General features: G+C 36.5%; 1 protein-coding gene across 4 annotated transcripts in view; it reads right to left on the reverse strand.

Moving 5' to 3' along the window:
- Positions 1–14,085, reverse strand: part of agrn (agrin) — a 506,995-nt gene that overhangs the window by 150,380 nt on the left and 342,530 nt on the right. For all 4 annotated transcript variants that reach the window (XM_061889588.1, XM_061889590.1, XM_061889587.1 and 1 more), the window contains 2 exons: positions 3,134–3,276; positions 2,930–3,035 (listed from right to left, as the gene is read on the reverse strand). In XM_061889588.1, coding sequence (XP_061745572.1) covers positions 2,930–3,035; positions 3,134–3,276 — 249 coding nt within the window. The remainder of the gene's footprint in view (positions 1–2,929; positions 3,036–3,133; positions 3,277–14,085) is intronic.

The following is a 14,085-nucleotide window of genomic DNA, read 5'->3' on the forward strand; positions in this document are numbered from 1 at the left end:
AAAAACACAAACATATAAGTGTTTTATTTTAGAACTTTATAATTATATTTATATGTATTTATGTAAAACAAACAAACATATGTTATAACATATTTATCATTACATTTAAGTAGTTTATTTAGAATGTTATCATTTTATTTGTATTTATTTATTCAAAAAACGTAAACATATATTATAAATTATTTATCATTAAATTAAATGTTTTTTAACAATTGTATTATTTTCTTTGTATTTATTTATTTAAAACAGTGTCCACACTAGTGTTGTCCTGATACCAAAATGTTGGTACCGGTACCTGTACCAAAATGTATTTCGATAACATGTTCTATCTACACTTCTGTTAAAATGTAGTAATCACTTATTCTTCTCTTCTTTGATACTTTACATTAGTTTAGGATGATACCGCACATTTACGTATCGATCCGATACCAAGTAGTTACAGGATCATACATTGGTCATATTCAAAGTCCTCATGTGTCCAGGGAAGTATTTCCTGACTTTATAAACATAATATAATCTTTTTTAAAAACAAAAAAAGTTTTCGTGATGCCAAAAAATATGGATTTAATCATAAAGGTGTCGACTAGATACGCTCCTGTACTTGGTATCATTACAGTGGATGTCAGGTGTAGATCCATCCATGGCATTTATTTACATTGTAACGCCGGTGAGCAATTGTATCCTCCTACAGTGTGTAGTGAAGCATATTTAGTCCTCCAGTGATAATGCTACTTGTAAGAAACTTACTTTATTTGTCGCCATGGAGACCAGGATTATTGATTCAGAAGTAGCTAAAACACTCTAATGTCTTAAAACACCACTCACTGAGGGTTTTTCAGTGTTATAACTTCACATTTACCTTTACTTTTTACACCAAAATGCATTCGTTCTCCCTTTTCTGTCTACACACTGTCTGCCTGTAAGTATTCTGTGTGTGTGCGCTGCCCAACATGCTCGTCTGCTTGTAAAACCAGCAGCGACACAACGTGACGATGACGACAGGGCACCGGTGCTTTTTAAAGGCGGTATAGTACCGAATATGATTCATTAGTATCGGGGTACTATACTAATACAGGTATACCGTACAACCCGAGGACATACCAAAGTGTTGGTATTGTAAAGTACTGGTATCGGCTCAAATGGAGTGTGTATCAAGAACACAATTGTGTGTACAATCAGCATTAAAGCCACAGACACACACACACACCATACTTGCCAACCCTCCCGGATTTTCCGGGAGACTCCCAAAATTCAGCGCCTCTCCCGAAAACCTCCCGGGACAAATTTTCTCCCGAAATTCAGGCGGAGCTACAGGCCACGCCCCCTCCAGCTCCATGCAGACCGACTCAATGTTGTGACCCTCTTAAACCAGACAATACTGCCATCTACTGTACACAGAATAGAAAATAAATATATTCTACATTTAAGTGCAGTCAAGGAACATGCATTATAGGGAGTCTGTTCTGAAGCCCACAGTAAAGAGACGTAACTTCATAACGTCGCCTGGTTATTGACTCCAACCCAATATGTTACACCGTCGACGAGCAAAATGAAGAAATACGCTTGCAAGTTCCAAAACGAATGGAAACAAGAATTTCAGTTTATCCAGGAGAGTTCGAATGGGAAGGGGTATGTTGCCTGTAAATTTTGTAGAACAGACTTCTACATTGAACACGGCGGCCAAACGGATGTACTCAGCCATGAACGGTCAGTCAGAGAAGCACAAAGCATCCGCAGCGCAGCGTCGTTCACAACACAGTATTATGGCCCACCTCACAAAATGGAGACTGGATGGTGTAACTTATGCTGAGACAAAGATGGCTATGCTGATAGCTGAAATTGTGATATTAAGTCAGCTCTTACCGGAGACTTCAGTGGATTATGCGACTTCCTGCAGCTCAAAAAGGCTGCTGTGATCTTGGCTCCTCGGCTTCTCTCAGAGACACTGGCGTTCACCGCAGCCACCCGACTTTCAGGTATGACTTTACAATCTCACTAAAACACTATTAAAACAATAAGCAGATAAGGGATATTCCAGAATTATCCTATTAAATGTGTCGAATTACATCTGAAACGGTCCCACTGCCGCCGCCTGGAGTCATCACCTTTTCTTTTTTTTCCCTTTTTTTTTTTGTGCTTCACTCTAACTTTCCTCATCCACGAATCTTTCATCCTCGCTCAAATTAATGGGGAAATTGTCGCTTTCTCGGTTCGAATAGCTCTTGCTGTTGGAGGCTATGATTATAAACAATGTGAGGATGTGAGGAGCCCTACAACCATTGACGTCACACGCACATCGTCTGCTACTTCCGGTAAAGGCAAGGCTTTTTTTATTAGCGACCAAAAGTTGCAAATTTTATCGTGGATGTTCTCTACTAAATCCTTTCAGCAAAAATATGGCAATATCGCAAAATGATCAAGTATGACACATAGAATGGACTTGCTATCCCCGTTTGAATAAGAAAATCTAATTTCAGTAGGCCTTTAAATCTCCGGATTGATGAAGTAATGTGCTGATCATTCTTACAGGCAAAAAGAGTTAATATGGTTCATGGGGACCAAATTTAAATAATTTTGCATAATTCACACATATTTGTATGTGACTATTGAGAACCATTTAAAAAAAAAAAAAAAAGAATCTGACTATCATTTAAAAAGGTTTCCCTTTAGGGGACCTGTTATTTTGTCCCCATACCGCCAGAGGTCCCCTAAAGTGACTTTGTACACACACACACACACGCACACACACACACACACACACACACACACACACACACACGGACATTTCAGTGCATTTTAATTATTATTTTTAATGAAAAACAGCACAGTATAATTCTATTTTCATTTCCAACCCCGTCAATGAATGAATGAATGTGGTGAGATGAGTAGGAGGATGAGGATGAAGATGAGGATGAAGATGAGCACCAACCTTCACAGGCTCCCAGGTGACGAAGGGTCAAGTGCTCCCGTTTCTCACATCTGGACTTCTTCAGCTCGCACTCGTTCTTGTAACTTTTGCCGTCAGAGCCACAGACCTGCGCCATGGATTGTGCCACAGACCTGCGCCATGGATTGTGAGATATGTGTGTGATCATAATAATAATAATAATCATAATGATGGATGTTGTGAAACCTGAGCGAGAGGCACAGTGTGGCAGGTGAAGTCGCACAAGCAGCGGTCTTCCTCGGCGTCCTCGTCCCACAAGCCTCCAAACAGGCGACATCGGTCCAGCTCGCAGGTCTCAGCACCAGAACCGGAGCCTCCTGAGCCACAATCTGTGTTCCACAGGCAGAGAAGTGATTATTTAGCACGAAGACACCCAAGAAAGACTTATTGACATATTGCTACTATTAGGACTGCATGAAACAGTTAGTTTTATTATTATCAATATAATTATAGGAATATTTTAATGTTATTGTTATAATTACAGGAATTATATATTATACTTTTTAGTAATATTTTTAGAATATTATTGTGTTATTATTGTTATAATTACAGGAATTATATATTATAATTATCATTGATATTTTTTTAATATTATTGTTTTATTATTGTTATAATTTATAGGAATATTCTTACTATTAATATCATTATTATAGGAATATTGCTTTAATACTAGTATTAGTAGTAATACAATAGGCATAATATGATTACAGTTATTAATTATACAGTTAATACTATTATTAAAGTTATTATTATTAATATGTTTATTATCATTACTATTATTATCATTGTTGTTATTAATATTGAACTATTATTATTACTACTGTTTTATTAATAATACTATACTATATTAATATTACTATTGTTAATATCAATATCAAATGAATATAATTATTATTGTTGTTATTATCATTATTCTTATTATAGTTGATAGTATTGAAAACGTATTATTAATAATATTCATAATATTATATGATTATTGTTATTCATATCATTGTTAATATTATAGGAGTTTAATTATTATTATTTGTATTATTATACTAATAGTATAGGAATATTATCATTAGTGGTATTCATAATATCCTAGAAATATTGTTATTATGTTTGCTATTATTATTATCATTATTATTATAGTTGATAATATAGGAATAATATCATTAATAATATTGTATGATTATTATTTATATTATAATATCATATACATATTATTATTATCATTATTGATATTAATATTTTATTAATATACAAATAGTATCGTAATATTATCATTAGTATTATTCACAATATCATTGAGTTATTATTATTATTATTATTATTATTAATAGTATTGATATTATTGTTACTAATATTATAGGAATATTACTAATATCATTGTTAGTACTAGTATTAGAACATAATAATAAGAATTGTTATTATTATTATTATTATTATGAGTAATAGTATAGGATAATAAGTAATAGTATAGTATCATTGTATTAGTATCATTATTATCATTCATAATATTATCGTATTATTATTATTATTATTATAGTTAATGGTATAGAAACATCATCATTAATCATATTTATAAAATAGGAGTATTCTCATTAATAGTATAATTATTATTGTAATTAATATTATAGGAATATATTATAAACGACAGAAAACGGATGGATGGATTATTATTATTATATTAATAGTATAGTCATATTATCATTAGTATTATTCATAACATCATAGGAATATTAATATTATTATTATTAGTAGTAGTACTAGTATTACCATTGTTGTTAATAATATTATAGGAATATTACTATTATCATTGTTAGTAATATTATATGAAAATAATAATTATATTTATTATTATTATGATATGAATACAATCATTATTAATATTCATAATATTATCATTATTATTATTGTTGTTATTTTATTATCATTGTTATTATAATTATAATAATAATAATACTTTTTATTATAATTATTATCTAATTATTATATAATGATAATTATTATTATAATTATTATTAGTAGTAGTATTGTTATACTTGATGGTAGAGGAATATTATCATTAATAATATTCATAACATTAGAGGAGTATGATTATTAATAGTATAATTATTATTGCTTTTAATATTATAGGCCTATTATTATTATTAGACTAATAGTATAGGAATATTATCATTAGTTTTGTTCATAATATCATAGGAATATAAATATTAATATTACTATTATTGTTGATACTATTATACAAAAATCACTATCATTATTGTTTGTATACATTTTATAAGAATAGTATTATTATTATTATTATTATACGTATATAGATATATGATCATTATTCATAATATTATAGGAATGTTATTATAATTATTCTTATTATGGGAATGTTACTTTTACTTTTGTGTGGTGATTGCATTGGGAGAGCGAACACTGACCCCCAACATTATGACTCATTTGTCTTATTATTCATTATGAATAATAAATAATAAATAATAAATGTGTGTTTATTATTGGGCCATAAAACATATTTTTAATATCCTGGCCAAAACGTCTTGTTACTTGGCAATACTTCTCAGAATTTCAATGACTATAATTCTACTTCCTGTAGGGTGGAACCAACATTAATTACAATGCCAACTCTTCAAATGAATAGAAAAGTATCTTTGCATTAGGCTGATTATTATTATTATTATTATTATTATCATTATTATCATTATTATTGCACGTATGCTAGCAATAATTGTATGCATTTTAACTGCAACCTGTATGACTTGTTTGAATTTCTTCAAATTAATTTTAGATAGGGGGTCACATGGAGAAAAATGTACTCCCAAGTGGTAAAATCACGGCACAATAACTTCAAAATAAAGACAACTTCAGATCTTTGTTTGAAAATAGAACAAACACTTTCTGAAAATGTACAAATCATAATGTTTTTGTTATTTTTACAATTACATGTTGTGGTTAAATATCTTTATTTGTCGTTATTTATATTTTCTGAATAAATGATGTGATAATGTTCATCGGTCAACACATTGGTGTTCATTTTCAATCTATCAAGAAAAATTACAGGATGTTATTTATGTAGTTATTTTTTTAATATCTACAAAGATACAAATAATTGCTATTGTGACATCTAGTGGACACATTTAGAACAGCAGTTTCTTTCATTCAGAAAGTTCAGGTCTATTTTTATACTTAGCAAAGTCAACCCGCGGGCCGGATAAAACCTGCTCGCGGGCCTGATCCGGCCCTCAGGCCGTACGTTTGACACCCCTGTTATTGGTGCACAAAGACAAACTCGTATGCTATGCTAATGCTAACGCTATGCTAATGCATATGCGACTTAATTCTTCATTTCCGATGAAAGAGCGGATCGTGGTGTGGAGCCGTGACCTTGGGAGAAGAAGAGTTTGTGAGATGACTTGCACAAGTCAAGGAGGTGTTGAACACGGCCTCGTAATTCACCTCGCCACCGCCGGGATCGCAAAAACTGTTGTTGCCGCTGCTGTATAAAGTTTACCGCGCCGCCATAAATCCCCCTCTTAAAAAGCAGAGCGGGGAAGATCGAGATGCTGCAGGATTGTTGTGGGACTTCTTGAGGCCGGCAAAACAAACAAAAACACAAACCTGGAGGTACAACTCTCCAGGGGCGATCAAGCTTATGGCGGCCGAGTGAGAGAGAGCGAGAGAGTCTCTTCTTTACAACAGGAGGGCCACTTTAAATGATGTCCCAGGCCACATGTAACAGTAAATATAAATGTTGAAGAGTTTCATCAGCACACACCACTTGCTTTGAAATCATACGTCCAGGTGACAGCTATTTACTGCAAACTTTAAATGAAGCGGTGGGCCACTTTAAATGGCGATGTATGCCACTATAAACAGTGTGGTATGCTACTTTAAATGGTGTGTTATGCCATGTTAAAAGGTGTAGTATGCCACATAAAATGGTATATTATGCCATTTTAAATGGTGCGGTATGCAACATTTAATGATGTGGTATGCCATTTTAAATGATGGGGTAACACTTTAAAAGTTGTGTTATGCCACGTTAATTGGTGTGGTAAGCCACTTTAAATGGTGTGTTATGCCACTTTAAATGGTGTGGTATGCCACATTAAATGGTGGGGTATGCCATGCTAATGGTGTGTTATGCAACATTAAGTGCTGTGTTAAGCCAATTAAAATGGTGTGGTATATATGGGAGAGAGAAAAATAACAATACAGGACTCTTTCGAGGCCCTGTAATTGGAATGAGTATGTATGTAAGTGGTAAATGATGTGGTATGCCACATTAAAAATATTGTGTTATGCCACTTTAAATGGTGGGGTATACCACTTTAATGGTGTGTTATGCAACATTAAGTGCTGTGTTAAGCCACTGTAAATGGTGTGGTATGCCACATTAAATGATGTGGTATGCCACATGAAAAATATTGTGTTATGCCACTTTAAATGGTGGGGTATACCACTTTAATGGTGTGTTATGCAACATTAAGTGCTGTGTTAAGCCACTGTAAATGGTGTGGTATGCCACATTAAATGATGTGGTATGCCACATTAAAAATAATGTGGTATGTCACTTTAAATGGTGGGGTATACCACTTTAATAGTGTGTCATACCACTTTAAATGGTGTGGTATGCCACATTAAAAGGTTATTATTGTGTGGTATTGATGTGGTATGCCACTTTAATGGTGTGGTATACAGCATTATTCACATTAAATGGTGTGGTTTGCCATAATTAAGTGGTGTGGTATGCCGCTTTAATGGTGTGGTATGCCACCTTAAATGGCGTGGTATGCCACATAAAATGGTGGAATAGTCCACTATTAATTGTGTGGTATGTCTATTTAAACGGTGGGGTATACCACATTAATAGTGTGTTTTGCAACGTTAAATAGTGTGATATGCCACATCAAATGGTGTGGTATGCCACTTTAAATGGTGGAGTATGCCACGTTAAATGTTGCAGTAAGCCCCAACTGGCGTGGTGGTCCACTATAAATGATGTCACAGGCCACATGTAACAGTAAATATCAATGTTGATTAGTCTCATCAGTATATCGTTACACATCACTTGCTTTGAAATCATACTTCCAGGCGACAGCTATTTACTGCAAACTTTAAATGGTGTGGTATGCCACAATAAATGGTGTGGTATGGCACGATAAATGGTGTGGTATGGCACGATAAATGGTGTGTTATGAAACTTTAAATGGTGTGGTATGCTTTATACAAATGGTGTGTGATGCAACTTTAAATGGTGTTGTATGCTTTTTATAAATGGCGTGGTATGCCACGATAAATGGTGTGTTATGAAACTTTAAATATTGTGGCATGTCACTCAGTATGTAAGTTTAAATATTGTAGCATGCCACTTTAAATGGTGGGGTATGTCACTTTAAATAGTGTGGTATTCCAATTTAATGGTGTGGTATACCACTGTGAATGTTTAGGTATGCCACATTAAAAGGTGTGGTCTGCCAATTTAAATGGAGTGGTATGCCACATAAATAGTGTAGTATGCCACTTTAATTTTGTGTGGTACAATAAATTAAATAGTGTGGTATGCCAAATTAAATGGTGTGGTATGCCACTTTGATAGTGTAGTATGCAACTTTAAATGGTGCGGTATACCACATTAGCCACTTAAATGGTGTGTTATGACCCATTAAATGGTGTGGTATGCCACGTTAAATGGTGTGGTATGCCACTTTAAATGGTGTAGTATGCAACTTTAAATGGTGCGGTACACCACATTAGCCACTTAAATGGTGTGGTATGACCCATTAAATGGTGTGGTATGCCACGTTAAATGTGTGGTACAATACATTAAATTGTGTGGTATGCCAAATTAAATGGTGTGGTATGCCACTTTAAATGGTGTAGTATGCAACTTTAAATGGTGCGGTATACCACATTAGCCACTTAAATGGTGTGGTATGACCCATTAAATGGTGTGGTATGACCCATTAAATGGTGTGGTATGCCACGTTAAATGTGTGGTACAATACATTAAATTGTGTGGTATGCCAAATTAAATGGTGTGGTATGCCACGTTAAATGGTGTAGTATGCAACTTTAAATGGTGCGGTATACCACATTAGCCACTTAAATGGTGTGGTATGACCCATTAAATGGTGTGGTATGCCACATTAAATGGTGTGGTATGCCACATTAATGTGTGGTACAATACATTAAATTGTGTGGTATGCCAAATTAAATGGTGTGGTATGCAATTTAAATGTGTAGTAGGCAACTTTAAATGGTGCGGTATACCTTAGCGTTAAGGGTTTGCTTTTTGTTTTTGGGTGGGGGGTGTGCGTATGGTGTGGTATGAGCCATTAAATGGTGTGGTTTGCCACATAAATGGTGTGGTATGCCAATTTAATGGTGTGGTCTGCCACGATAAATGAGTGGTATGCCACATTAAATGGTGTGGTATGCCACTTTAAATGGTGTGGTATGCCACATTAAATGTGTGCTATACTACATTAAATGGTGTGGTATGCCAATTTAAATGGTGTGGTATGCCACTTTAAATGGTGTGGTATGCCACTTTAAATGGTGGGGTGTACCACATCTGCCACATTAAAAGATGTGGTATGACCCATTAAAAGGTCTGGTACCTCACTTTAAATAGTGTGGTATACAACATTAAATGCTGTGTTACGCCACATTATAAGGTGTGGTTGGCAACATTAAAGGTTGTGGTACCCAACGTTAAACCCCGGCTTCCTTGTCCAGGGTGTGCACCACCTTACACCTAAGTACAGCTGGGATAGGCTCCAGCACCCCAGTGACCCCGAGGGGGACAAGTGGTAGAAAATGCATAAGTGGATGGACAGATGGACGGCTTTGATGCTTTAGTGGAAAATGTTTGGATGTCCCTGCGGGATAACAATCCAAGCGCGCGGCGAGAAAATGGAATAAGGTCGGAGGCGTGTTCAGCAGTGAACAATAAAAGAAAAACTACTTGGTATTCACACACATCAACACAGGAAATAAGACACTGAAGGAAAGGCGGAGGACACACTGAGGACTAATGGCTTCTTGCTCAGCACCCACCACACTGTAAGGAAACCTTCCACTACAATGTGGGGGAACCTTCAACCACACTGTGGGGGAACCATCAACCACACTGTGGGGGATCCATCAACCACACTGTGGGGGAACCATCCCCCACACTGTGGGGGAACCAGCAATAACACTGTGGGGGAACCAGCAATAACACTGTGGGGGAACCAGCAATAACACTGTGGGGGAACCAGCAACAACACTGTGGGGGAACCAGCAATAACACTGTGGGGGAACCAGCAATAACACTGTGGGGGAACCAGCAACAACACTGTGGGGGAACCAGCAATAACACTGTGGGGGGACCAGCAACAACACTGTGGGGGAACCAGCAACAACACTGTGGGAGAACCTTCCACCACAGTGTGGGGGAATCCATCAACCACACTGTGGGGAAACCTTCAACCACACTGTGGGGAAACCTTTTACCACACTGTAGGGAAACCTTCAACCACACTGTGGGGGACCATTCCACCACCCTGTGGGGGAACCATCCACCAGACTGTGGAGGAATAATCCACCAGACTATGAAGGTTCCCCCACACTGTGGGGGAACCTTCCAACACACTGTGGGGAAACCTTCAACCACACTGTGGGGGAACCTTCTACTACACTGTGGGGGATCCTTCCACCACACTGTGGGGGAACCATCAACCACACTGTAGGGGAACCATCAACCACACTGTGGGGGAACCTTCCACCACACTGTAGAGGAACCTTACACCACACTATGGGGAAACCTTCCACTCACGCTGTGGAGGTACCATCACCCACATTGTGGGGGGAACCTTCCACCACACTGTGGGGGAACCTTCCGCTACCTCACCTTACGCACTGTTATGGGTATCCAGGAAGGAAGGAGGAAGAGCATGTTGAGAACTTGACTGTGTGAATAATAGAAAATGGCAAGCTTTTGTCCGACAACCATGGAGGAATTATGGAGGACCCCGTTCCTATGGCAACCATAGGCCGGGGGGGGCAAGTCAGTAAGGAACATTTACTTGTACATGTTGCGTTTTAATATGGCGGACAAACCTTGTTAATTGCGTTTACTACGTTTGTGTTTATGCTTCACTGGTGACAGTATCTGGCGAGCACCATTTTGTCCCACTGATTTCGCCGGTCCTTGAAGGCACCGTAGTTGCGTGGATTCTGTAAGTAATATTGGCTCCATTTCTCATAGTTCTTTGGGCGCCATTTGTCCCAGACCACACCAAACTCACCAAAGACTGTATGAAGGGTTATTGCACCCCCTGAAAAGCCTCTATTTTACAAATAGTTTCCAATGTTGCAAAAATATGTAGATTAAATATTACATTTTAAATTAATTTCAACGAAAATTTGCGTCAAACTGTGATACGTTGTCGTTTTGATAGTAGGCTAATATAGACACATCAAGAGCCACAAAGTGCCTCACAATACAGTTAAAGGATCAGAAATTGTACGTGATGAAAAGGCCAGTATAAATATACTATATAAAACCACAATCTAAATAAAGTATATAAAAACAAATTAGTGTAGTAATTCATACACTGGATAGGTTATGCAGCAAAAGAAGAAAGAAAAGTGTAAAAATTAAAATATGTTTTTTTTTTTATCAGAAACCAAGCAAGTTTAATAGAAATAAACTGAGAATAAAAATGCAAACATTTTTACAAATACAGAAATAAAAAAAATAAAAAAAATATCAACTATTTGAATCGCACATATTCAAAAAAAAAAAAAATAAATAAAAAAAAAAAATATATATATATATATATTTAAAATAATCCTAATTTAATAAGAACATGTATATTTTAACATTAATAGTACTAAGATGGATTGATACTCGCGTGCTCAATGCAGTGTGCTGAAAATGATGGAAAGCGCCACTCCACATAGCAACTGACACTGTGGTCAAAGTGAGAATTGCCAAAAAAACACATTTTGAGATGTCCAACGCTCCCATGCCACCTGGCGGTGGTTTGTGCACGCCCCAAATTTGTCACGTTAGGTAAACTGTATCAGGTAAACTGCAGCGAAAGGGGCTATTCGCAACCCCTTATGACAATACGTGCACCGTAAATTCCGCAACTTTTTCCCTACGCTTTGAACCCTGCTGCGTATAAAAATGTGTGACTAATTTATGGATTTTTCTTCGCTGATGGCCATAATGCAAATACTTTGTATTAAATGCAAAGACACTCCAATGGTGTGTTATTGTTTCTACGATTGCGCCATCTTTCGGACGGGTTCCCTCGCTGCAGGTGCAGCAGAATGAATGCCTACAAGTGTTTCCTGCTGTTTAATGTTTTGAACCGGACATAGAAGTGTAACTGATTTCACAACAAGTATATATTTGCGACTTATAGTGTAGTGCAGCTTATATATGAAAAAAAAAATCCTTCTAAATTAAGTGAGTGTGGCTTATATACTTGTGCACTCTTCAGTCCAGAAGATACAGAAGTCCTTGCATTCTAAACATTGTTGACTGATTGCAAAAGTTTGTCGGAATGCTAACATCGGTCAGCATTTTTAAACGGAATGAATACAATATTGTCTTCATTAAACGTCTGTATTGTTAAACTTCTGTTTTACAATAAATTCAGTGGGTGTGGCTTATATACCGGTGCACTCTTCATTCCAGAAGATTCAGAAGTCATTGCATTTTAAACATTGTTGACTGTTTGCAAATGTTCATCGGAATGCTAATATCCGTCAGCATTTTTGAAGGCAATGAATACAATATTGTTTTCATTAAACTTCATCTAACTTCTGTTTTGTTTGATCAGCCGTTTTACTGCCGGGTTACAGACACCGTTTGGAAACAATTAAGGTATGTAAAAAACATTTCTGTTTACTTACAACAACAAGTATATATCTGCGACTTGTAGTCCTGTGCGACTTATATATGGAAACATGTTTTTTCCTTCTAAATGTAGTGGGTGTGGCTTATATACCGGTGCGCTCTTCATTCCAGAAGATACAGAAGTCCTTGCATTCTAAACATGGTTGACTGTTTGCAAAAGTTCATCGGAATGCTAACATCTGTCAGCATTTTTGAAGGCAATGAATATGATATTGTCTTCATTAAACTTCTGTTTTGTTTGATCGGCCGTTTTACTGCCAGGTTACAGACACTGTTTGGAAATAATTAAGGTATGTAAATAAACATTTCTATGTAAATAACTGATTTCACAACAAGTATATATCAGCGACTTATAGTCCGGTGAGGCTTATATATGGAAACATGTTTTTTCCTTCTGAATTTAGTGGGTGTGGCTTATATACCGGTCCAGAAGATACAGAAGTCCTTGCATTCTAAACATGGTTGACTGTTTGCAAATGTTAATCGGAATGCTAATATCCATCAGCATTTTTGAAGGCAATGAATACAATATTGTTTTCATTAAACTTCTGTTTTGTTTGATCAGCCGTTTTTTACTGGCAGGTTACAGACACTGTTTGGAAACAATTAAGGTTTGTAAATAAACATTTCTATGTAAATAACTCATTTCACAACAAGTATATATCAGCGACTTATAGTCCAGTGCGGCTTATATGTGGAAAAATGCTAACATCCGTCAGCATTTTCGAAGGCAATGAATAAAATATTGTCTTCATTAAAAAGGAGTCCGAGGCTATGCTAACGCGCCACAGAAAAGCTGCTGAGGCTTACCCGAGTGTGAAATGAAACAGGTGATAAATTCCCCGACGTGTGGTCAACTGCTGTCATTTTTCACGAGTGCAAACTAAGCCAAGCTTCATTGGATGTACTTGCCACGCTGCCTTCCCCTAAGCAAGACTAAAGAGGAGTTTTTTTTCAATCAATCCTACCCCCTCCTTGGGCTTATTCCAGATCTGAAGTGGCCCATGTGTTGTGTGCGGCGGAGCGAGCCAAAGCAGACCTTTAGGATTTTATTCTCAGAAGGACAGCACAGGAAATATACCTTGTCCGCGCCATTGAGAGGATAAAACATGTCTTCAACTAGCCTAGCGCTCCATCGCCAAGTGCATCACCCTTTTGTTCCAGACGTCCATACCAGGTCTCGTTTGTGCACTGATTCATGTGAACTAGCACTTTGACGTCTCAGCCT

Source organism: Nerophis ophidion, linkage group LG27 (genome assembly GCF_033978795.1).
Source record: "Nerophis ophidion isolate RoL-2023_Sa linkage group LG27, RoL_Noph_v1.0, whole genome shotgun sequence".
NCBI lineage: Eukaryota > Metazoa > Chordata > Actinopteri > Syngnathiformes > Syngnathidae > Nerophis > Nerophis ophidion.